This window comes from Terrapene carolina, unplaced genomic scaffold, assembly GCF_002925995.2.
Source record: "Terrapene carolina triunguis isolate 2854851 unplaced genomic scaffold, T_m_triunguis-2.0 Scaffold120, whole genome shotgun sequence".
Taxonomy (NCBI): domain Eukaryota; kingdom Metazoa; phylum Chordata; order Testudines; family Emydidae; genus Terrapene; species Terrapene triunguis.
The window spans coordinates 4,417,711-4,443,328 of NW_020664471.1; the positions used below are offsets into that span (position 1 = coordinate 4,417,711).

Here is a 25,618-nt window from a genome sequence, read left to right on the forward strand (position 1 = left end):
GATTTTTGCTCCCCAGGATAGTGTATGTATTCCATTCTTGGATGTAGAGCTGAAGGGAGAGAAAGCTGTTGGGAAAGCGGCTAGCATTAAGGAAAGAATCATTTCACGGAATGAAAATGCTGGAATCTTCTCTCTTCCCCCTGGCCAAAACCCCTGCCTGGAGGTGGTCGAAGACAACTGCATATGAGGACAAAGTAATAGGTTGCTGAATCAAATTAACTATAGATTTCTGTAGTGCATAGCTGAGCTGTTTTTAATTTTACAATTGTTCTTTTAGTTTGTAAATGTCAGGATTAGCTTAAAAACAAGCCAAAGCACAGTATATATGATGTAAACAAGTGGGGTTGAGCCATGTGCCCTATGTCTTTTTCTGTCTTAAGATTTTAGAGTTCACTGAGTAGACAGTATACAGCAGTTCAGATGACAGATGGGAAGGATTAATTTGTAAGGGAAGGGGATTTTAATGATTCTGTCTATATGGTGTTCATCACCATGGTATCTGAGCACCTGCTTGGTAGTGATTACGCTTATCTACTGCAACGATATTACAGAGTTGGATAATTTTGATGCTTTCTCAATACGTCGAGCAGATTCTCCCCCTCCTAGAATTGTAGCAGTTAGTGATGACAAAGACTAGTGAGGCCTTCCAGTCTCTCTCCTTAGCAATGAACGATTGTTCTCTACAGTACATTTTCAAATATTTTGCCAGTCTTGTTTTAAAAGTACAAAGTGATGTGGGTTTCCCCCTTGCCCTTGGGAGGCTATTGTACATACTGAGACATCTCACTATCAGGCAGGTTTGCCTGGTGGTGGTGGTGGGATTTCCCTTTCTTGTTTCCATCCCTCTGCAGTTTATATCATTCAAATATTTGTAGACAGCTTTCATCTTCTCTTGAGACCCCTACCCATTAGTCTTCTGTTAGCTCATCTATAAATATAAATTTCTTTAATCTTTTCCTCCTGTGTTACTCCTTTGAGTCCCTGATCATTTTTGTTAGTCTCCTCTGAAATCTTTCCTGTTTGTCAGTAGTCTGGGACTGTGATTTTCAGAAATGAATGCAGTGTTTCAGGTCGCTTTGCAGCTGGGCTATTACCCCTTGCCCACAACATGCTGACTTTGCGTGTGCAGCCCCAAACTGAATTCAGCATTTGTTTTTTGGCTGCCATATCACTTTGCAAATTCATGTCTAGCTTGCTGTCCAGTATCCCACCCATAGGGCTCTTTCACCATTGTTGCATCCCAGATTTCTTCTTCCCGTTGAATACCTGCATTTGGACTATTTTCTCCCAGATTAATTAGTTGGCATTTTTCCCAGATCAATTTCATTTTCTTACTTTCTTTATATATCGCTCCTTTATAGAGCCTAATCAAAAGCCCACTGCAGTGAATGGAAAAATCTCCCTTGCACCAGGCCCTAGGTCCCTATATTTTACTTTGCTACTATCTTCAGTTCCCTCCCAATTCTCTGTCCTGGACCCTTAAAATTCCACATGTCTTGCAGGCGATTTCTTGCCCTACAGGGTGAATTCCCCTGATTAACTTTGAGTTCCTATAAAAGAGGCACACATTGCCTCCTTGCAGTCAGATGGGAGTCTAAGACTCCATGTCTGTGGTGTCAGCACATTTCATTAATGTATTCATGCTCCCTCTTCCAGATAATTACAGAGATGAAGTTTTTCCTATCTCATATCTAGAGGAAAGAACTATCCCTCATTCCGTTTGCTTCTCTAGCTTTCATCCAATCTTCCTATACCTCTCTGGGTATGTGTACACTGGAATAAAAGATCTGTGGCACAGCTGCAGCTGACCCAGCTCAGCTGACTCGGGCTCACGGGGGTTAGGCTGCGGGGCTAAAAATTGCTGTATAGATATTTGGGCTTGAGTCTGGGCTTTGGGACCATCCCTCCTCGCAGAGTTCCAAGGCTCGGGTTCCTGCTATTCCATCTCCTGATGCTGGTGTAAGGGAAAAGGCGTATGGCCAGCATGCCCTAGCACTCCAGAGCTGCTTTTCCATACATTAGAGGAACTAATCTAACACAGTGTTATCTTTGAAGGCATTCTCTCCCTCCATCCCTAAATTTGCATTCTGTAAACTTGAGCTTTAGTTGAAGATCTATTGTCCAGTACATTGGTTGATGAAATTACATGAAATTCCTGATGATATTGCTCGGTATTTGGAACATACTGTGACATTGGTCTCTTTGCTGAAGGCATCTATGCGGAAGGTATCTTTTGCAACTCGGCATCTTTAACTTTTCTGTCATGTAGAAGCTGAAATCAAAGATACCAATTCCATTTTTTTAAGACCTACCTTTTACCTTATACTTTAGTCTTCAGTGAGATTCCTTTTTTTTTAATCCTGTGTGATACAGCAGGGTCAGGGAGCAGTGAGAGAGTGGTCGAGGGGAGATATATAAGCCGTAAGCTAAGGAAGGCATGGTTTGCTGTAGACTAGGGAAGGTTATTACAGGTTAATTGTAGCACCTGTAGCCAATTAAGGCCCTGTCAGGAATCTAATTAAAAAAAAAAAAAAACCTCCTTCAGGCGGACTGTGTGGAGCAAGGATTGGAGTTTGGAGATTTATCACTGAGAATTGAAAGACCAGTGAACCGGAGGAAGGGAGACTCCGTCTCGCAGCGTCAAGGACCGAGGGTAACCCTCCCCAAGGGGGAAGAGGGTAAGAAACCCACAGGGGTTGATAGGGGCTGGGGCTCAGAGTGAGGAGCAAACCCAGACCCCTTCCCCATTTCCCTTCTCTACCATCTTCCCGGGCCACTAGCGGGGCCCTTGGCACCCCAAGAGCAGAGGCAAGGGGTGGCGTCCTAGCCCCCCCCACCCCCCCACCAAGAAAAGCATGATACCCACCATACTAACATTGGCCATTTTGTCACACCTATTATAATTAATCCTTCTCATCAGAGTGTTGTATTACGGTGTAAAGTACTGATGCTTGTGGAGCAGCTTGTCTTTCCTACTTTACTCTACTCTAGCTCATTTCCAGCATTCTCAACTCCTTTTAGCAATAATAACAATGATGCAAATAATAGCACAATAATCCATACAATGTAGAAACTGCATCTGCAACTGAATTATTGTGTGTACAGCTGAAAATGTTTGTTTGCCTTGATTTCAGTGTATTTTTTTTTTCTTTTTGACTTCTCTGGTCCCTGATCATACCAATTCTAGATCATTGTTTTTCTTTTCCTTTTTTTCCTATATTCGGGGGGACATTTTCAAAGTGCTGCACAAGGATTTAGTAGTTGTCAAGATAAGTCTCTGCCACTTTAAAAAGTGTGTTTCTGCATAGAACAGTGAGTCAGAACATCCCTCAACTAGGTTGTAATACAGAATTGTCAGTTCTGTATCTACTGCCTTTCTGGGTGATAGGGAAATTGTTTTTCTATTCAAAGTTCTTTAAATTTTCTCCTCTTGTCTCTTCCTGATCACCTACTTTTCTGCTTTGCACTACCATAGGAAATAGCTAGCTTTTCCTAGAGACTACTGAAAGAGGTGGTATGGAAAGAGAAGAAATTTTGAGATAAATCTGAAATATCTCTTTGTACCCAGAAAATTGTTAAAACTTTGGGAGGAAACCAATAAATTTCAGTTTGTTCTTCAACATGCCAATTAAGCCATATAAATTAAAAGGGAGTTAAACTTCTGGTTTTCATAGCTTGTATTTACAGGAATTTGGCCCTGGGCAAATACATTCTGTTTGAAAATGTTTTTGTTGATATTCTGCCATCATCTGTACTGTTTCAAAAGATTTTGCATTAATACTGTCATTGCCCTCAGGGTTATACCTAATGAAATTTTATGGTCTCAGACAGAAGGGGGGAAGCAAAGAAAACACTGTGGTATCTTTTTTTTCAAGGAGAGGCTTGGTCAAGTAATATTTGATTCATACATCTTGATTAAATACATTAAAAAGAGTATCCTTAGAATAATCTGGAATATGCACAAAATACCAGCAAAGGCCAAAAATGCAGTGTCTTTCAGATGGGAAATGAAGAGAGCTTCTCTGTATCTGAGGATGCTGTAGTGTAGATAACCTCCCTTCCCCAAAGCCTCACATTATTGCACTCCTCCTTTCTTGCTTCAGTAGCAAACAATGCAAGGTACTCTGTTCCCCAGGGATTGAACATGCTGCTAGTCCCTGCTTTGCAATAGGGGAGTGAGAGGTGCTTGGAGTCATTTTGTACTTTCAGGACTAGCTAGCTAACCCATAAGCACCAAGAAATTTCAGTCTTTAAACAGGAATTTAAGCTCTCACTGTGCGTGCTTGTTTGTAAATGCCTGGAGACAATACTGTATTTGTATGTTAAATTATGGAAGCATGAAGACAAGATTTTCGTAAAAGGTTCATTTTTATTACCTTAACATCTGTGGATAGCCAGTATGGTTTTGTCTTTGTAAAGTTTACATGATAACAAGTATATTGAAAAAAATCAATTAAACATATGACGTGTTTGGGATAATTATCTAAACTGTTTCAGACCAGTTGTTGCCTGTGTCAACACAAAAATATAACTAAATAATACATATCTCTGGTGAAATAAGTGCAGATCTAGTCTGGCTACTTGGAAATTATTCTCATTGATGGTCCATGCTATTGACAACTTTACGCCACATTCTCTACTGCTGCAAATGGGCAAAATTCCAGTGAGGTAAGTGGAGCTGCAACTATTTACACACGCAGAGAATTTGGACCACTGTTTTTATGTTCATTTTGGCATTGTTTTGATACTTGCTTTATTACAGTGAAACTAAGTTGAGCCACTTTGTATTCTTGAGAAGGGAAAACTTGTATGCATGGGTTAATTTCATTTGGACCCAGTAACTACTATTCATTACTTATAGGAATAATTGGTGCAATACTGCAAAATTATAATTTTCAGTGACTTGTGCCCTTTGGTCACTTTTATGCTATCTTTCAGTTGTGTTCAGAATATTATGAAAATCTTGCTTCACTTGATTCCAATGCTGGGAAGTTCTACTTTTGGGACTAAAGGCTGCTTGAAATTCAAGTTAAATGAATTCTTGACATTTCAGATGGCTGACTTGAGTACATTAAAAGTGGCAAATGCATCATGAAGTCACGTTCTTTGAAGTCAGAGGACTTAATAAATTTGGTTTACTGGAATCTACTTTTACTGCCAGTTAGACAACAAGAAAACAAACTACTATAAATCAACAATAAAAGTTGTTGCCAAATAATAAAGCTAACTGCTTTAAATTAAATATGTCACACAAGCAGTAGAACCGCAGCTTTAACAACTCAAGTGTAACTAGCTCGTGATTCAGATATTCATGTACACTGATTCATCTGTCAGATTAGGATTTTGGTTTAGAATGAATAGAATACCTAAATTCAAGTACTCACCTCATCAAATGACTGAACAATCACCTCATAAAACAGGTGTGTCAAATTTGTTAGTATTATGATCTTTTTGTCATTTACATAGAGTAGGATCTTGAGGTACAGTCACTCTGTTTGAATGATCTCTTTGGGTTCCTTAGCTGGTTATTAGATTTCTTTGTGCACTGGTAAATGCAAATACAGTAAAAGCTGTATTATCCGGCACTTTACCAGCCAGAAAGCTCTATAAACCACCTTTTCTGATCTTCATTGAAAGTCCGGTTTATAGTCCGATTGGCACGGGGCTGGCAGACTCCCTACCTGGTTCCGCTTGGCTCCCCAGAAGCGGCGACATGTCCCTGCTTCTCCTATGTGGAGGAATAGCCATGAGGGGTTCAGAGTGAGGGAGGAGGTGCGGGGCATGGGCTCTGGAAGGGTGTTTGGGTGTGGAAGGGGGCTTGGGGCAGGGAGGTGCCGGATCCGGGTGGCGCTCACCATAGGCTGCTCCCTGCAAGCGGTGATATGTCCCTGCAGGTGCCGCCCCTGGCCAATGGGAACTGCGGAGCCAGCGCTCGGGGCGGGGCAGGGGCAGCGCGCAGAGCCACCTAGCTGTGCCTCCGCCTAGGAGCAGCAGGAACATGTCGCCGCTTGCAGGGAACTGCCTGAGGTGAGCGCCACCCGGATCCGGCACTCTGCACCCCCTCCTGTACCCCTGCCCTGAGCCCCCTCCCACATCCAAACTCCCTCCCAGAGCCTGTGCCCCAACCCCCCAGCCTTGCACCCCCTCCCACACCTAAACGCCCTCCCTCTTAGTTAACCGGAATGTTTTACTTATCAGCAACATGTTGGATAACAAAGCTTTTACTGTATTAAATTATGGTAAATGTAAATTTTGTCAGCCTGGATGTGTTGTTATTTCTGTTACGGTACTATGGTATTATTTATATAGTATCATAAGTATGCATGGTGCTTTACAGACAAATACAATGAGAAGACCTTTCCGTAGCGAGCTTGCAATCTAAATTAATGCAGTTATTTAGTATGTTTTAAGATTTGATTGCTCTGTGATTTGTTAGAGGTCATGATGCCATAGAAGCTGGCATAGTGGTTCAGCTTGGTTGTTACGCTCATAATTTTTCTTTTGTCTCAGTGACTGAGTTGGTCTTCCTTCAAGTCTAGTTAGGCTTGTCACAATATGTCCAGATCTAGTAATTACTAGTGTTTTCAGGGCCCCAGTTTTATTCCACAGAATTTCAATCAATCCTAATAATCCTTTGAATTCAGTAGGAGCTTCCTCAGGTACTCTAGGGTATTCACTAGATTGGTGAGTTGCCAGTTCTCAGACTTAGTTGTTTGGTTCTAGGAGGAAACCTTGACTAACTACACTTTATTTCTAACATTATCCACACTCATTCTGTCTCGTTCATAACTGGAAATAGATTTTTTGTTATCTTTTTTCCAATCTTTGTTCTCTGACCGTAGTTTTATTATTTTGTGTGTGTGTGTGTGTGTGTGTGTGTGTACATATGTAGTTGAAACCCTGAGAAAGATCTGGACACTGTCCTCAGAGTTTACTAACCGTTGGACATCTTTCTTTGACTGGGGACATGGCATCATTTCAATGGCTGAAATCTTTCTTTTATCAGGTTTTATACCTTGGTTGGAAATAATGTCCCCAACAAAAGTCACTTTTGTAACCCCTAAAGCACATTTCTCTCTATTTAGTTTGAGGTTTGCAGCTCTAGTTGCATCCAGGACTTCCCAAAGTCTATGATCATGTTCCTCTTTTGTTGAGCCTCAGATGATGATGATGATGATGATGATGATGATATCCATTGAGGTGTCAACATCATTAATATGTTTTTAGATCATATGTATGGTTTTGTGATACACTTCTGGTGCTGAAGCTATGCCGAAGGGTAACCATAAGAATCTATAGCTTCCAAATGGGGTAATAAATGTGCATAGCTTTGAACTTTCTTCGGTTCATTTTAACTGTCACAACCCTGAGGATGCATTTGATTTACTGAAATATCGAGCATTTGCAAATTGAACCATAATCTCTTTTCTGCTTGGTAGTTTGAAATGTTCTCTTTTTGTAGCCTTGTTGAGGTCTCTGGGATCTAAGCATATGCGTAGCTGGCTGTTACTTTTCTCTATGATGACAAGGGAGCTCACCCATTCTGTTGACTCCTCAATTTTTTGTATTACGTACATTGGTTCCATCCTTGCAAGCTCAGCCTTGAGTTTATTACAGAGTGCAAATGGCACCTTTCTACATGTATGGATAACTGGAGGGACCTGCTTGTTTATCCAGATTATATGTTCACCCTGCAAGCAAAACCAACCATTGAAACAGGTCATGATATTCCCGAAAGAGTGCCTCATAGCCAGGTTCAGTATGATCTTGTAGTGAGAGCACCCGTTTTACCAGACTGAGTTTCTCACATGCAGCCAGGCCTAAAATTGGTGTCACCTTCTTTGGCACCACAATGAAAGGGAACCTGTACATTTTTTTATCGTTGATGCTAGCAATGTACCTCTCTTTCACTGGTATATTTTTTTCCAGAATAACCAGTTACTTCTATTTTTGTTGGTTCCAGTTTTGATCTTATATTCAGCCTCTGATAATCTTGTTCAGACAGAATATTAACCTGAGCTCCTGTGTCCAGTTTCAGTGGAATAATTATTCCATTCTCTGTCATAGGCAGTATCCAATCCCTCTCATCAGGCTTGGTAGATCCCAGTACATCTATGAAAAACTCCTCAAGATTGTCTTTAACTAAATAGACTTGACTTTTTTGCAGCATTTTGCAAAATGATTATTCTTCCCACATTTATGACAGTTTCCCAAAGGCAACACATTATTTGGGACCATGTTGTGATCCACACCTTCCACATAACCATCTATATCCAGTCTTCTCCCTAGCAGTGGTTTTCATAGCGATTGGTTCCACTCTTTGATTTGACCTATTCTGGCTATATTCTTTAGTACTTAGTACGTGAATAACCCCTTTGGCTTGAATTCAGCTCTTTGGCTTGTGCTTCTGCTACCCTGCATATTTGGAGAGCCTTTTCTAAAGTTAAATCTCCTTCGAGGAGCAGTCTCTCCCTTAACACATTGTCTTTAATACCACAAATGATTCTGTCTCTGACCAGAGACTCTGGCAACTCAGTAAAGTCACAGGCGTGGGCGTCGTATAGGCTGGGGAAGGCTGTGCCTCCCCAAATAGCCAGCATGGCCCTGCCCATGCTCCTCCTCGGAGCCCCCTCCTGCTTGCCCTTCTCCCTTGGCCCTAGCCCAGGCAGGCTGCTTCTCGTCAGGGAAGCGTGCTGGGCTGGGGCGGCCGGGACTTGGGGCGGCTGGGGCCACCCAACGCGGGGGAGGGAGGCTGGAGGCGCTTGGGCTACCCATCCTGTGCTTGGGAGGGGGGAGGGCGCTGGGGTCACTGAGGCTGGGGGGGCCACCCCTGGCCTGCGCGCAGGGACTGGGGGGGGCCGCGTACTGCCCACCCTGCGCTCAGGGGCTGAGGCCGGGGGATGGGGGCTGGTGGCCACGTGGAAGGGAGGAGCTCCAGCAAGGGAACCATGTGCTTGGGCTATGGGGGACGGGGGCGGCCGGGGGCTAGCCTCCCCCAACCAATGGTTCACCCGCTGCCCATGGTCACAGATTTTACTGAATTTCCATAATTCTGTGACATATTGCTCTATGGTGTCATCAGTTTTTTGCATGCATGTAAAAAAATTCTCTCAAATGTTTCATTCTTTTTTGGCATGCAATGCTTCTCAAATTTAGTCAGTAAAATACTATAAATACAGTAAAAAATTAACTTCATGCTTTCACCTTCTTCAAACTTAAAGTTGTTATAAATATCCAGTGCTTCCTCCCCTGCTGCTAAATACAATTGAAATCCCTGTCTGAATTATTTTCCAGTTCTCTACAACATTGCCTGACACAATTGCAGACTGGAAAAAGGTTGCAACACATCCATTTTTTGGCTTTTCCCCTCCCTTTTTAAACTAGTCAAGCTACTATTGTGCTCACCAAATACATGCCAACGCCTCTGTGTCTGATGCTCCCCTGTTTCTCTGGTGCCTCCCTTTGTCTCTGTTTTCAGTTGCAAACACAGGAGTTAACTTCACAATCACTGCAGTTATCTTTTCATTCAGTACTTCTGACACCTTGTAATGATCCTGGGGTTCATTAAATAGCAAACCAGTGAATGAGAAAGGAATAAAACTTTAATAAAAGGAAATGGAGAGCTTCTGTAGTGAGCTGCTACACACAGCCATGTGGTGTTCCCAACCCCCACCTTCACGGCACATCTCCAAATTCCTCTGTTCATAATACTGTCCCTTAGGAGGGAGCATCTCTAAATTATAATCTTCTACAAACATCTCTACAAGAATATTTTCTACATTGCAATCTGAGAGGCAGTGACCTTGCCTCTCATGTTCAAGAATGATTTTAAAATATTGCTTGGTCACTTCTAAAAGGCTTGTCTTGAATTTCTTTCTTACAAGAGATTTTTAAAAATTAATCAAATATATTAGTTTGGAATTGGCAATATTAATCACTTCAGGTGTCATTATCACACTTCTCAGTGCTAATCCATCAACACTGAATAGTTATGCTTCCACTCTTCCCCTATTTGTCAGCAAGCTGTAGGATCCTATTCACTGATTCAACTGACTGCTGCGATCTCTGAGTGATTGTATTAACTATTAGGATTTTCAGATATCGTACTCAGGAACATCTGGGAGTTCTGCTGTTGGTGGAAGATAAACTCTGCGTGGGGGTGGGGATGGTTGGTTTATATCTAATCAAATTTGTATATTTAAGACTGAAATATTACATTTTTTAGTTTGTGATGTTCGTGATATTCACCATTGACATTAATTACTGTTAAAGGGGAAAGATACTGAAAATAGGCCATAAATTAAACCATAATAAGTAAATCATTTAGGTTAGGGACTGTTTCTCAATTACACTAGGGCTCCTGACACTGCTCTTAACACTGCCAGAGTGCTCATAGTGTAACTCAGAATCAGGTCCTTGATATATTTTAAACTTCATCAGAAATTGTAATTGGCACTTGTGTGGAAAGGACTCCACTGGGACCATGGTTTTATCCCGCTTTAAGGGAACCTTTAAGCAGGATTACTGACTGTTACTGACTCGCTGTGCCATTCTGGGGAAACCGTTTAGCTTCTCTGTACATCAGTTCCCCCATATGAAAAATGATCCTCAAAGAGGAGCTGTGAGGCTTAATTCATTGTCTGGTAAAGCATTCTGAGATCCGTTCATGAATACGTGCTATGGAAGTGCACATTATTTGTCGCTGAGATATTTTCAGTAGAAGTGATAGTACTGTTAGGAACAGTGATCTATTCATTTCTACTGAATGTTCAGATTACCAGAGTACTTGAGTGATTTTAATGATATCCACTTGACACATCTTTTTTGTTGTTATTATCTATTTTAAGATGCTGAGGTTTAATAAATATTATTTGTGATAATTCCAAATTCAGATTTTGAGATAACTTTGAAATTTAGGTATCATCAGGTATTTGTATAAAATGTTACATGCACAGTTATTCAAAGAGTTTCCACAAATACATTTATGGTAGCAGTAACTGTGCATGTATAATTGTGTAAGTATAATTTTTGAATACACAAATTTTGTCCTTTATCAAACCCACATTTTGTAAGATAATAATCATAACACTGTAAATATATTCTTTGCATCTATTAGCTTAATATTGAGGTATTCATTAGAATTGAACACAGAAAGTAAAATCATTGCAATTAATATTTTTTTGTTTCAACAGAGGGAGAGTATATTAAGATGTTCATGCGGGGTCGACCAATCACAATGTTCATTCCTTCTGATGTAGAAAACTATGATGACATTAGGACAGAACTGCCTCCTGAGAAGTTAAAACTGGAGTGGGTGTATCCTTATCTTGTGCACCATTAAATATTTGCTGTTCCTCTTTTGTGAGTTATTTTTCTTTAAAAATCTAATCTCATGATTTTTCTTATAATTATGGAATTGGTTTAAATCAGAAAAATTAGTTTTCCTTGACAAAACAGTTTTTTAAGTTGACTCGCACTACAGAGTCGTAAAGATAGACTTCGTAAATTTCCATGCACTGAGCAGTCATATCATATACTGCTGTATTTACTTTTCTATTGGAACTAATTATTTTAACTAGGGAAAAAAGAAAATCTTCTCCAAATTGTTGCATTAGAATATGATTTCCAAACAGCAAGATTTTGGTTTCAGACACATTCATGTACACTCTGTGTAATGGAACATTGTGAGACTTTATTTTCTCTTGGTTTTTAGGAGGTTTTGATGCAGTGAAAGGTGCTGAATAAAACTCCAAAATCTTCTGCTATGTTAATCCACAAAGCAGGTAGAGAATGAGCCACGGAGTGCAAATTTTCCCACATTTGCACCACCAATGCTCTTGAACCCTCAAATGAAGGGACTCGCTTCTAGGGGCTGGTCTGCTTTATGAAATGGTATTGTGTTTGTATTTGATTGTGAAGAATGAAGTTAGGTGACATGATTCTGATCACAATTTTACATCAGTGTAGACTAGGACAGTTTATATGCAGCATCATGGTGTTAGTCTGTTGTGGGAAATGATGCTGAACGTGATTTGTCCTGATGTGCACTGACTCACCCGTAAAAGTTGTGGTCAGCATTGTGTCAGCTAATTTGATTCTTCTCCATTGTATTCACATTGGGCAGACAAACTCCAAGGGCATACTTCAGTCCAATAATTGGTTGCTCTGCTGACACTGCCCAAACTACCAATCGTACTAGTGGCATTGATGATGTGAACAGTCGTTCACATCTGTCAGGTTGTCTGCCAGGGATCAAGATGAAAGGACCCTGTGTCCTAGTACTACTCCCTATAGACATTCTGTTATTAGATGTGTCATCTTAGCAAAGTAAATTAAAACTACTCATTCTTTCCTTTTGCCCTGCTGAGTAATAGATAGCTTAAAGGCTGAGAATATCAGTGCTTTGGAAAGGAGAAGCTGTGGAACCTACATCCACTGTAGCCCTGAGGTTATGAAGGGGGAGCAGTCAAGTCTAGAGAGAGAGAAAGACACCATAGGGCAGGCAACCAAAGGGAGGGGCACCAGACTGGTTGAGAGCTAATCCCCAGATGAACCACAAAGAGGCGCCCCAGCGGGCGAGTAGAGAAACTTGTACCAGAGCCTCTAAGAGGCAAAGCTTCCCCACTTGCAGGCACCAATTCTGTGTATAACAAAAAAGAAAACCATTAGCAAGGGGAGAGGGAACAGCATTAATGTTGGGAAAACACAGAAACAATGACTCAGAAGTATGCAAACAATAAGTAAACACACACACATACAGACACACACAGAGACACACACACCGGGTATTTGGGAGCAGTGTTCTTTGAATCAGTTTCCCACCTTGCTGAGAGAAAGTCCAATGGACAAATGTCTCTTTTAACACACCACTCCCCTTTCTCTCCACTGTTTCATCTGCCAAAATTTCTAGCTTTCCACTGATAGCTGCCGCTGTGAAATGCCTGTTTACACCATCAGGGTTCGAAGCTCAATCTGCTAGGTCCCTAATGTTGTTCTAGGTTGAACATTCAAAGGTGTCAATCCAAATAAACTTTTATCATTATGTTTCTTTACTACACATGGCAACAAAGATCTGCTCTTCCCCACAGAAACTGCATTTAGAACAGAACTCTTCATACTATGGTAAAGAGTTAATGTTATGATTGGTCTGTCAGCATCAATTCTGGAAGTTCGCTGCTAGTCACTTCCCTATTAGGATTTTCATTAATGCGATCAACAGACAAAATTTCCCTTATCTGTTAATTTCCTTTCCCCATCTCTAGCTGTCTCGTGGGACAAAATACTGTTGCTAAGAATGTTTGATATACTGTGGCAAAGTAAATTTAACGGGTAAGGACATTTGTCTTTAGTTTTCATAATTTAACAACCTCGTCTAAACGGTATCTAAACGGTATGCCTGTCCACTAGGAAGAGAGCTCAGGCTGCCAATTGAAGACATCGCCTCTCTCCTCCTAAGGTACAGCCACAGTTATTATCCAACCTAGCAGCCCTCTGGTTTTATTTTTAAGGAGGGGCTGGTGGTAGAGCATTTTCTGAGCAGGATCTTTGACTCTGAATTTCACTTCCTGCCTGCCTAGTTGACCAGAGCCCATTTTTGGAGGCTTTCAGGGCAACACTGCAAGAGTCTCTTAAGGTACATCTACACTGCAAGAAAAAAATAGCAGTACCAAGTTTCAGAGACCAAGTCAATTCACTCAGGCGCATGTGGCTTTGGCTGTGGGGCTAAAAATTTCAGTGTAGATATACAGGCTCGAACTGGAGCCCAGTCTCTGAGGCTACGTCTACACTACAGCTGGGATCGACACTCTGAGATCGATCCACCGGCGGTCGATTTAGCAGGTCTAGTGAAGACCCACCAAATCGACAGCAGATCGCTCTCCAGTCGACCCCTGTACTCTACCCCCGACGAGAAGGTAAGATAAGTTGACGGGAGAGTTTCTGCCATCGACCCCCCATGGTGTAGACCCCACGGTAACTCAACCTACGGTACGTCGACTCCAGCTACGTTATTCATGTAGCTGAAGTTGCGTAGCATAGGTAGACCTACCATGGTAGTGTAGACATAGCCTGAGATTCACCCCTGGGTTTCCCAAGCCCAAACATCTACACTGCAATTTTTAGCCTCACACTCCAAGTCCTGACAACCCGAGTCAGCTCACTTGGGTCTTTTATTACAGTGTGCCATGGGTGGGGCTGTGCCATGGGTCTTTTATTACAGTGTATTCTCCATACTTTCCTGGGGGATACAGTGGAGTGAGAGGGTGCTGAGGTGGGAAGTTGTCATTGACGGCCAGGGTGATAGTGGGGAAGGTATTTTAGTAAAAAAAATTTAAGGATTTATAGATGTTATTTTATATTCTGGTAAAGTTAGTATTTTTAATTGTATGTAATGAGCCTAAGGATTGAAACAGGAGCAGATAGGTACATTAAATAAACATAACCTCCTTACACAGGACACGAAGCAGCTGTATGGTAACTAGGTTTAAGTACTGCTGAACAAGGTTGGATTTGAAATTGGTAAAGGCTCTGTATCCCATTATCAGCACAGATACCCCCCCCCCTCCCGATCTCCCACACCCCTCGACTTAATATGGATTGGGTAAATGTACCTATCTAGCCCTATGTTGTTCTTTGGTCTTATTTTTTTAATGACCTTTTTATATTTAAAGTTCCATTTCCCAAATGATGGAGCTGCTTTGCAGTATCTTGCCTTTTTCTGAGGAGCATTTGGAATTTTCACACACTTGTTTTAAGAGGCCCAGTGGAACTGATACACTTGTACTCTGGAATGCAAAAGTACAAAGTCTGCTGTCTGACGCAATTCTGTTGCTGTGAAACACGTTAAGGCGGTACAGTGAGTGCTCCTATTACCTAATGAAATTTCACATTTACACTTTATAAACTGACACTGTTTCATTCTTCATACTTCTGCATATTTTTATGTATGCTTTCTTTTTCTGTTAATGGGCACAACTTACAGCATATTGGTTTCCTGAACTCTTTTGCATGTGCAATATTTTTTGTTAAAGCTACATATTTGTGCAAAAGTAATGAGGATAATGTCTGGTTCAGAGGTTCACAAGGGAAATTAAAAAGGAAAAGGTATTAACATTTGAGAACTCCACAGGGAAGCCTTTTTAAACTGATCCTCGTAAGCTATTTTATTAAAAACCTTGACTTTTTAAAAAAGATATGGGTATCGTGGAAGAGATTGTCGAGCCAATGTATACCTCCTTCCTACTGGAGAAATAGTATACTTCATAGCATCAGTAGTTGTTTTATTTAACTATGAAGAGAGAACTCAGCGACACTACTTAGGTCATACAGACTGTGTTAAATGGTTGGTATATAACAACTGATTATAAATGCCTGCGTGTGTGTAAATATACCATAATTTATTGTAATGCAACTTCATATTTATTTAATATCCTTAAACTGAAGGGGCATTTGTTGCTTTATTATTATTTTGTCATCATTGTCATTTTTATTATTTTCCATCACAGCCCTGCTTGGAGGCCCTGATCAGAGCTCCACTGTATTAAGCACTGTACAAACACACGACAACAAGACAGTCCCTGCCTTAGAGAGTTTACAGTCTTGGATTTAAACAAAAAATTATGAGAATACACAGATGTGGGGGAGCAGTGTAGTAGAGGCAGGAATAGCAGCATAAACTAGCCAGAATAGTGGTCAAAGTGGTCATCAGCCCAACCAAAGCCAGATGGGAGTGATTTGCAGACATTATGGCAAAGGTAGGTTTTAAGGAGGATTTACAAAAGTATGAAGTTGAGTAATGGCTTTGCAAACTTTGATAGAGAGTTATTCCTAAGGATTAATGGATAGCCTGGGAGTCAGCACAAAGATGCTCATGTGGAAAGCAGACAGTCAAGGCCAGTATCATTAGCAGAGCAAAGGCAATGGTTGACTTTAATTAGATGTTCTATTGGAAAAGTAGTGTAGGTTTATTTGGTGGAAGGTCATAAAGGTGAGAAGAATGTTCAATATGTTGGTGAAGTGGTCTTTCTGTCTGTACAAAATATGTTGTCTAGACCCTTATTGTTTTGTGACTTATTTACTGTAATCACTTCCTATGGCCTGGATGCCTCCAATCTTGCTCCCTTTACATTCAGTCAGGATATTGTGCTAGACTGATCTTCAGGGCTGCCCGGGGGGCAAGTGGGGCAATTTGCCCTGGGCCCCGCAGGGCTCCCCACGAGAATATAGTATTCTATAGTATTGCAACTTTTTTGTATGGAAGGGGCCCCCGAAATTGCTTTGCCCCAGGCCCCCTGAATCCTCTGGGCGGCCCTGCTGCTCTTCCTGATCCATCATTCTGACCACATCAACCCTTTGTTTGCCTCCCTCCACTAGCTCTCTCATCTTACAGATGTTACAGAGAAAGTGGATGAGAACTAAGTCAAAAATGACACCCAGATTATGTGCCTGAGATACAGGCAGTGTGCTTTCAAATTACTGTATCTGGGGTGTTTTACACCTGCTAGAAAGCAGTATAACATGCACATGAACAAACCATGCCTTATACCAATTTATCCTTCTACACTAAGAATTTTCACCAGTGTGACTTCATGGGTGGCTCATCACCAATGGCTGAAATATTTGACTTAAGTGTAGATAAGCCCTCAGAGTCCTGACCCCAGTGGTCTTTTTTGGTTCATAGTTGCTCTGTGCAAAAGTATATTATAATGGCCATAAATAGGTCCAGATATTTGCCAGAAGAGGCTAAACTCTTTAGATAACAGATACCTGAACTAGTATGACTCGAAATTTGTCAAGACTGTCTCATTGAAAGTCTGTGATCCTAAGTTGTCATTTTTTTAAAATAAAACTTTGGCTCCTAAGTCACTTAAGCACTTTAGAAAATTTTACCCTAAAACTTTTCTTTGCTCCTGTGTGCATATTTTGTGTGAAACTTCTGTTCACACAGATAAAAGGACTATAAAATGACCTCTCACTTTGAAGAACTGTGATGGCAAAAGCAGGGCATTAGAATGTGGACTATCCCTAACAAATATCTTCCATGTTGACATTATTTCTTAGCCTTGCAGTTCATCCAGACAAAATTAGGATTGCAACAGGACAGCTAGCTGGAGTGGATAAAGATGGAAGGGTGAGTAATAGAGCTGCTGAGGAATAGTTTCTTGTTTGAAAATCAGGATAAAACATACATAGTTCATTCTTTTCATCCCTCGATCCTCTATTTATGATTTGTGTGTGTGTGTTACATTTAGATAAATATTTAGTTTTCCTGTTTTTAAGGTGACAGTGAATTCCTCTAGCATAAGAAAATGAACACAAATCAAATACACAACTGCACATTATAAAGAGCAGAAGTTTATAAAGCCTGTTTTCATGTGGTATGCATCACATATTTCTGCTTCTCTTTCCCACACAAATGTGGAATTTGCAATCAGCGCAAGAGGGCCATAGGACTCCCATGCTTAACTCTAGTCAGTCTTCTCCACAAGGGAAAGAGATTCTGACTCAAACTAGAGGCCCCCATGTACTCTTATGGCCTCAAGGAAAAGGAAACCTAACTTCATGAGCTATGCAAGCCTTGAGGGTTTGGCCAGCTGCACAGCAAGTTCACCCAGCTGAGTGAGAGTACCCATAAACAGTCCTGCATATGGCTGTTAAACTGGTCTTTTGGAATTTAAATGATCAGTTCATCTTTACTAAGTTAATATCGCTAGTATGACATACAGTAGAATTTTATAATGAACATGGTCCAAGTAGTAGATGCATTGTAAATAAGACCAATCCTTAGACTTTGCAATTCATCCCATTTTGCTGCAAAGAATAATTGTGATTTTATTGTTGGTATTGTTTACAGTTATGATTTCCATTGCACCGTTGTTGAAGTAATCCTTTTAGAATTGTTTTCTGTCAACATCATGATTTATTATCTTTTTGTGGTGAATACTGACTTTATTCTTAAGCTGTACTAAGCCATTCCATCGTGGGCTATGGCCTTGTCAAATATGTGAAACCAAGCACGTTTGGGCCTGGATATCAGTTGGATGGAACATCACCATGGAAAAAGCTGCAGCAGGAAGGGGGGTGTAGGTGATTCAGTACTCTAACCTGAGTCAATTCTGAAGCATTAACCTGATTTGATGCTAGGATGCACTGCAACACTGTTGAATGTGCCACCTTTGGTATGAGATAAAAAACCCAGGTCTTTTTTTTTTTTTTTAATGTGTATATATAAGTATATATGGAATCAGGATATTGGCCAAATTTTGACTTGGGTATTTTACATTTTGCCCTGCATTTTAAATTGAACAATGCTGCTCTGTTTCCATCCCAGAGGTAATAGGTAAAGCAGTCGCTGTACAGAAGTCTGTAAATCTTGGCTAGAATCCTTTGAGATTAAAGGTGCTATATAAATGTAAGGTGTTACTGTATAATTATTTATCTTCACTTCAGTCAATATTTACTTTACAGGTCAATAATTCGTGGTGTTGACATCAACAGAAGTCAGTATCTGCTTAATGTAAGATTAAATCTGCATGTGACATTTTAGCCTTCAGTAACAGTTTTTATCAAATTGCTTTTACTTAGTCTTTGCAGCCCCATGTTAGAGTATGGGACTCAGTGAGCCTGATGACACTGCAGGTTATTGGCCTCGGCACTTTCGAGCGTGGAGTGGGGTGTCTGGATTTTTCAAAAGCAGTAAGAAAAAAATTGCATTTTTTTAATAATTTACCATACTGTATGTAAGTCAGACAGAAACACCTGTAAGTGTTATATGTACTGTGGTTTTCTAGCTGAACTACCTTGGGACTGAAGCATGTTTGGAAAGTTAAATGAATTGCATTAAAACAACTCAGGGCAATGAAAACAGTTCTAGGAAAACCCCCAGGAAGTTACACATGTAAAATAGTGGCAGCAAAATAGCACAACCAATAAGCAGTTTACAAGAAATATGTAGAATAGAAATTGAGAAGTCCGTACTGCATTTCTGTTTCAACACATGTTGAAAGATTTGTTTCTGTGAGGAAGTTCATGAAGATGAATCTTGGCAAGTTCTGATGCAAAGTATTAATTTTCTCTCTGCGTTGTACTAGAGTTTCATCCTAGTACAGGAAACAACAAAACCCTTGCTTGCACCTCTGTCTGCTTAAGAAATAATGTCTTATCAGCTCCTCTTAATGGCAAGCATAAAGGTTTTTAAAATGTAGACCAAATACGAGCAATCTTGTTATCTAGGCCATCAAAAGTTTGTGACCAGAAAAATTGTTGTTAACTTTAAGCAAGCTGTTTCATCTTGTTAATTTTGACTATTATATAAAACAAATATAGATTTTGCTAAAATCATTTGCCCAGCCTGCCCCGCATTTTTTTTTAATGGAAAAATCTTTTCAAATCTGCTGAATATGGAGAAAATATTAAACTCTGGAATACCTTTTTTATTTCAAAATCATAATTGTGCTTCCCATAAGATTTGCCAAATATGCATATATTAATCATTAGTTTCCTTTAAGTACACCCACCCTGAAAAATTAGTCCAAAGCAGCGATTCTCAAATGGATATTGACCCCACTGGTTGAAAATCAAATACAGTGAAATTCTGTGCCCTGTAGATGTGGAAACGAAGGGGAATAGAAGATGCTGCTGTCCTGCTCAATCTGGTATCCCCTCTTCCTATCCCGTCCCACTTTAACACCATCTCTATTCATGGAAGAGGAAGCCAGCTGCCATCACCTGAGAATAGAGTACAGTTGGGTTGGGAGGAGAAGGGAGAAGTGCTATCCATAGGAGCTCCTCCTTCTCACCCCACTGCCGACTCTCTCACATTCCAACCCACTGATCACCCCAGCACCTGCATCAGGCCCCATATTTCTGCAAGCAGCCCATGGCAACCAGCTCCCACCCATCAGCAGTCCCTGACCTGCTCTACCTCCTCTCCACCAGTCTTCTGACCCAGTGCCCCATCTGTTTCCATCAGGTTTTCCCCACCCTCAGCAGTTGAAATCAGCTATGGTTTCTTGGCAATTGCACAATTCTTTGTGACTGCAAAAGACTGTGGAATGTGGATAATTCATGGCAAGAAGCCATGCCTAGGTTTTGTATCTTAGCTGGGAAAATTCTGATAAATAATGAACTAAAAGAATCAACAACTCCCTGTTCCAAGTAAAATCTTTCATTCTCTCATCCCATACCTCTTCTTCGGGCAAAGGCCTGTGCAAAAATATAGACCTTTCAGCGTACCTTGCCAGGTCAGTGAGGAAAGTGACTTCTAGAGTCCTGGGTCAGGATGGTTTCTCAGCTGTAGCCAGATCTAAACAAAGTTTGAAAGGGTTTCCAGTAATCAGAAATCCAGAAAATGGAAGAATTTCCTTGTCATAATCTTCTTTAAAGAGGACATAGCAATAATTTGCCAGATTATCAATATTATGAGGCAGTTTCTTGAATAGAAGAAATAATAATTGATTGCTTGAGAGATGTTAGCACTTTGCCCTTGCTTATGGAGGTATTGATTGTGTCTACCAATAATAGAGCCGATGTCCCACCAGCAGGATTTTATTTCTCAAATTGCAGCCCAAAGCTTCCCAATCACTCCGCAGAATCTTACGGAGTGAGTCTGGCTGAATCAAAGAAGCTAATCAGAGACGACTTTGTTTAGTTCATAAGAAACCATTCTATATCAGGGCGAGACAAACACAATCTGATCTATGAAGTGAATAGAACGTTCCTTACAGTGAGAAGCACTCCTGTGTGTGTGTGTGTGTGTGTGTGTGAGAGAGAGAGAGAGAGAGAGAGAAGGGGTAGCTCAAATTAATCAGATGGTCTACTAACCAGAACGATTCTTTTGATCGGGACTTCCTAGATGATGATATGCTGGAGAAGAGTGTTTCTTTGCTTCCATCATGGCCATGGCATAAGATTTCAAAATTCTTTGTCATGATTGATAAAAATCACAAAATACAGTTTTTGTCACCAGCACTGTAGCTCTTCCAGCATGTTTAATCTGGTGCAGATAATCTGAATACCTAAGTGAACTGCTAAAAAGGTTGGGAGGGAAGGTGTTTGTATGAACCACTGCAGGAGTAGATGATGATAAAACGTAATCATAAGATCACCCCAGGCTATTAACAGTTGCCCATCTGTTGTACAATAGTCTCCTCCAGAGATTTCAGAAATCTGATTGGGTCCATTAATCTGAGGGTGGCACAATAAAATAGATTCTCTACCCCAAAGATAGTGCCTAACCTCAAAGTAAATGAAGTTCATGCTCTTACTCTGGCCAAGTATAATCTTCTCTCCCCAAGTCACCTGTACTATACCTAAAATAAAATCCAGAGTGCAGCCAGCTTCATGTGTAAATCTGTGAACCACCTGTGACTTTTCTGTGGTTGTCAGAGGCCAGGACATCTTGAGTCAACCAAGAAGAGTCATTGTTCTCCTGGACATAATTCACACAGGATAATTAGCCTCAGTGACTCTAAGACTAAATTGATTCCATGGTCAAATTTGGGAACTCAGCCAGGATATCCTAGATACAGAGGGTGGGCTGTACTTAGTCCCATGTTTAACTTGCTTTATGACACTTACGCTAGTTGGCCATGCTGAAACATACCCAGTTTTGAGATGATCTGCGTTTTAAGATTACATGCAGTAAGCACAGCTACTCCACCTCCCCAGCCAGCCTGAGCCTCAGATTGGATTTAGTATCTCTTTGGTAATTAGCCCAGATATCTCCTCAGTATCTTCAGTATCACTGCAAGTTTTCAGTACACCTCTACCCCGATATAACGCAACCCGATATACCATGAATTCGGATATAACGCGGTAAAGCAGTGCTCCAGGGGGGCGGGGCTGTGCGCTCCGGATCAAAGGAAATTCGATATAACACGGTTTCACCTATAACGCAGTAAGATGTTTTGGCTCCCAAGGACAGTGTTATATTGGGGTAGAGGTGTAATTCATTCCTTGTATTAAACTGCAGAAGCTGTTGTGGAAGGTCCCTGCCCCAACCAGTGATCTACATTCTGAGATAATTCCTCATTTGAACCCAGTGGGGCTGATATCCAATTCCAAAAACCTAGTCTAGTCCTCATTGGTTTATTCTTTCATATCTACTATTGACCATCATTATGGCAATTGAGGGACCTACTGCTCCAAATTATTTCTTCCATTCAGGCTTTTCATATCATCCAATGGCAGCATTCTCAACTCTCACATCCATCGTAATGTGGTTTTTAAATAAGCACTCCTGCCATAAGTGTGTATGAATAAGGACCTCCTGGTAGGGTGCCAAAGACATACATAGGACAGTAAAGGTGTCATCTCCTTTTATCCCCAGTTTAAAAAAAAAATCTCCCACAATTAAGAAATTAAATAAATAAAACAGACTAAACTGGTGCTTAGTTATGCTGCTAAAATTAATATTGTTAATTATGTTTGTTATGCCCTCAAGAAGTGACAAAAAAAATTTGCTGTTAAAAAGAATAAATGTTCACCTGCCCCAGCATATTGTAGAAACAAAGTAGTACAGTTTAAGATAACACCATTATTTCCTCCAGCTCGTTATAGCATACAATTATAGCCCACAGAGCTGAAAAATGCTATTTCAGTGTCATACGTTCATAGCCTCTAAAAGGCCTCTCTTATGCCTATCATAGTTTTCTCTCTTATTTTCTAAAAAGTAGAGAAAAATGACATCAAAAAAATCTTAGAAGAACAGTAAGGGCCAGCATCCATTTTTGTTAGTGCCATTTTGCAGCTGCAGCTTAGACCAGTTAGGGCCAAATTTTCAGGTTAGCCATAATAATCTAACAATAACACATAATTTAAAAAGAACAGGAGTACTTGTGGCACCTTAGAGACTAACACATTTATTTCAGCATAAGCTTTCATGGGCTACAGCCCACTTCTTCAGAGCTGTAGCCCACAAAAGCTTATGCTGAAATAATTTTGTTAGTCTCTAAGGTGCCACAAGTACTCCTGTTCTTTTTGTGGATAAGGCTTACCCGGGCGGCTACTTTGAAACCTGACATAATTAAAAAAAATCATTTCACATCCCAAACATAGCTGTCATATGGTGCCGTATAGGGACAATAAGCAGGAAATACCCTAGGGCCATATTGTTCTACCGATCCCACTAATCCCAATGAGAGCAGCGCATGTAACCAAAGCAAGAATAAGGCCTCTTAGTTTAGTTTTGTACACCTAGCATTCTGTTTCAAATTCACTTTTAAAGGGAAATTGTACTGTCACCTGAAAATTGTCATAATCTGTTAGTGAATGTAGTTGGGACTCTAGGAACCACATTTAAAAGAAAAAGAAGGCCCCAAATCTGTTCACCAATAGGTACTTAAATGCCTGATTTTTATGTGGTGCTACAATAATAACTCCCCCCAATGTTCATTTGTAAATACTGCATATTTGTGCCCCAAGGATCCTGGGCCTGTCTTTTAAAATTTGGCCCTAACTATGTTTATCGTTGATTCTTTTTATTCAGTAACTTCTTGTTGTGAAACATTTACACTGTTTACAGTATGTAAAACTTAAATGCTAAGTTGCTATTGCAGAGGGAGAACAGACATTTAAATTTGATAGCTAGACATGCTCTTACTTTGATAATGTATTCTGTGCTTCAGTTTTCCTATCTGCAAAATGGAGCTTCTAACAGTTATTGCTGTGAGGTCTAAATTGGCTATGTATACATGGCTTTTAAAATATAAAACAAGATATATGTGCAAAGTGTTAATATTATTGTTACAATTAAAGAAATGAACCAAGAGAGTTACATGTTCCATATGAAACTGACAAGGAAAATATTTTCCAAATGGGAAGGGACCAATGTGGTAGATGACAAAACATTTTGTATTTTATGCTTCCAACACAGTATTGCAAACAATAGGGTTAAAAAGGTATTGAAAGGTGGTGGTGAGGGGGAGTTGACAATGTCTGCTTTCAAATTCTACCAGAATACCATCTAAAGTGTGTTTCGTTTGTTTATTGGGAAATGATACTAAGCTGAATTTAGATTTCTCAGTTCCAAGTATAAAGGAAAATATCCAAATATATTAAACTTTTGCTTATTCATATAGACAGTATTTATTTGTGCATTCTAGTGATTTTGAAATATAGTACTGTTGTGTTTGGTTTTAAATCATACCTTATCCTATTTTAAAATGTGATATGACAGCATTGTCTGTGGCTTTCTTTTTAAAGGATTCAGGTTCTCATTTGTGTGTGATTGATGACTCTAATGAGCACATGTTGACTGTATGGGACTGGCAGAGGAAATCAAAGGTAGCAGAGATAAAGGTAAATAGGACACTTTGCTTAAGCAAATATTTTGAGATTTAATTTGTACAGCATATGTGCAGTTTATTCTCATGTGGCTATCTATGTATGCATCTGGTGCACTGAGAGGCACAAATCCAAAGGGCATCTTCTTTCACCCGAGAAGCCCCAGTGTATAGTATAACACCACCACACACTAATTGTTATTGATTTTATATATGGGGATATGAATATTTGAACATTATTTCTAAAATAAAATTTTAAAGGATTTCAAGTATAAAGACAATTAAAAGCAAAGTGACTCCTTAGGGGGAGAAAAACTTTTTTCATTAACGTTTTTTCTCTTTGAAGTACTGGGAAGTTTAAGGGTCCAAAGGATAAGTAAAATTTGCAGCTGGTTTTTGAAACTGGCCCTTCTAGGTTTAGCCAAAATCTACAAGCGGGAAGTCTTACTCTTACACTGTCAGCTGCCTGCTCTGTATCAGCAGCTTTCTCATCCTCTTTGTTTGGAAGCCATGAACATAGCCATGAACATAAGATAAGGATAAGTAGTTTAGAGCTGATGCGATAGCAGCCAAAACTGACTACTGAGAGGGATTTTCTGGCTTCCGGTTCTCTGATATTTTGATTTTGCCGTTTGTTTTCATGGAAACTAATATTGTGTCATCGAGATAGTTATGTTTGAAAATATTACTGTCCTGATTCTGCTTCCACCTTCGTTTTACACTGCTCTAACTCCATTGGTCTCGGTAGTGTTTCTTCTGTTTTATACCAGAATCGGCCCTTAAGTTTTAAAATATTTACCATATGGCACTACAGTATTTTTCTCTTTTCTAACCCTTATTTCCTTCTGAAATGGGAATGAAAAGATAATCTCTAGATTGAAGTTGCTGCCTGCCTGATGAGATGTACAATATTCATCTATTTATAGAGCTTAAGGTCAGAAAAGACCATTAAATCTTCTAGTCTGACCTTCTTTACATCACAGGCCATAAAATTTCGCCCTTTTACCCTGTATTGGACCACAACTACTGTTTGGCTGTAGCATATCTTCTGGAAAGACATCCAGTCTTGATACAAAAACAACAGATGGAGAATCCATCACTTCTGTAGGTCAGTGGTTTTCCAGTACTGGGTCGCGGAATGTAAGGCACTGGTCACGGCAGCTCTGGTCAGCACCGCTGACCGGGCCATTAAAAGTCCTGTTGGCGGTGCTGCCCAGCTAAAGCAGGCTATTCTCTGCCTGTTCTGATACCGTGCTGCGCCCAGGAAGCAGCCAGAAGCAGGTCCAGCTTCTAGGCGGTGGGGGGCCACTGGGCTCCGCGCACTGCCCGAGCACCGG

The 25,618-nt window shown here is 40.4% G+C and overlaps 1 protein-coding gene across 3 annotated transcripts in view; it reads left to right on the forward strand.

The window, feature by feature from the left end:
• Window positions 1–25,618, forward strand: part of EML4 (EMAP like 4) — a 266,824-nt gene that overhangs the window by 187,701 nt on the left and 53,505 nt on the right. For all 3 annotated transcript variants that reach the window (XM_026652568.2, XM_026652569.2, XM_026652567.2), the window contains exons 8-12: window positions 11,193–11,316; window positions 15,191–15,340; window positions 17,059–17,128; window positions 18,583–18,693; window positions 24,202–24,297. In XM_026652568.2, the coding sequence (XP_026508353.1) occupies window positions 11,193–11,316; window positions 15,191–15,340; window positions 17,059–17,128; window positions 18,583–18,693; window positions 24,202–24,297 (551 nt within the window). The remainder of the gene's footprint in view (window positions 1–11,192; window positions 11,317–15,190; window positions 15,341–17,058; window positions 17,129–18,582; window positions 18,694–24,201; window positions 24,298–25,618) is intronic.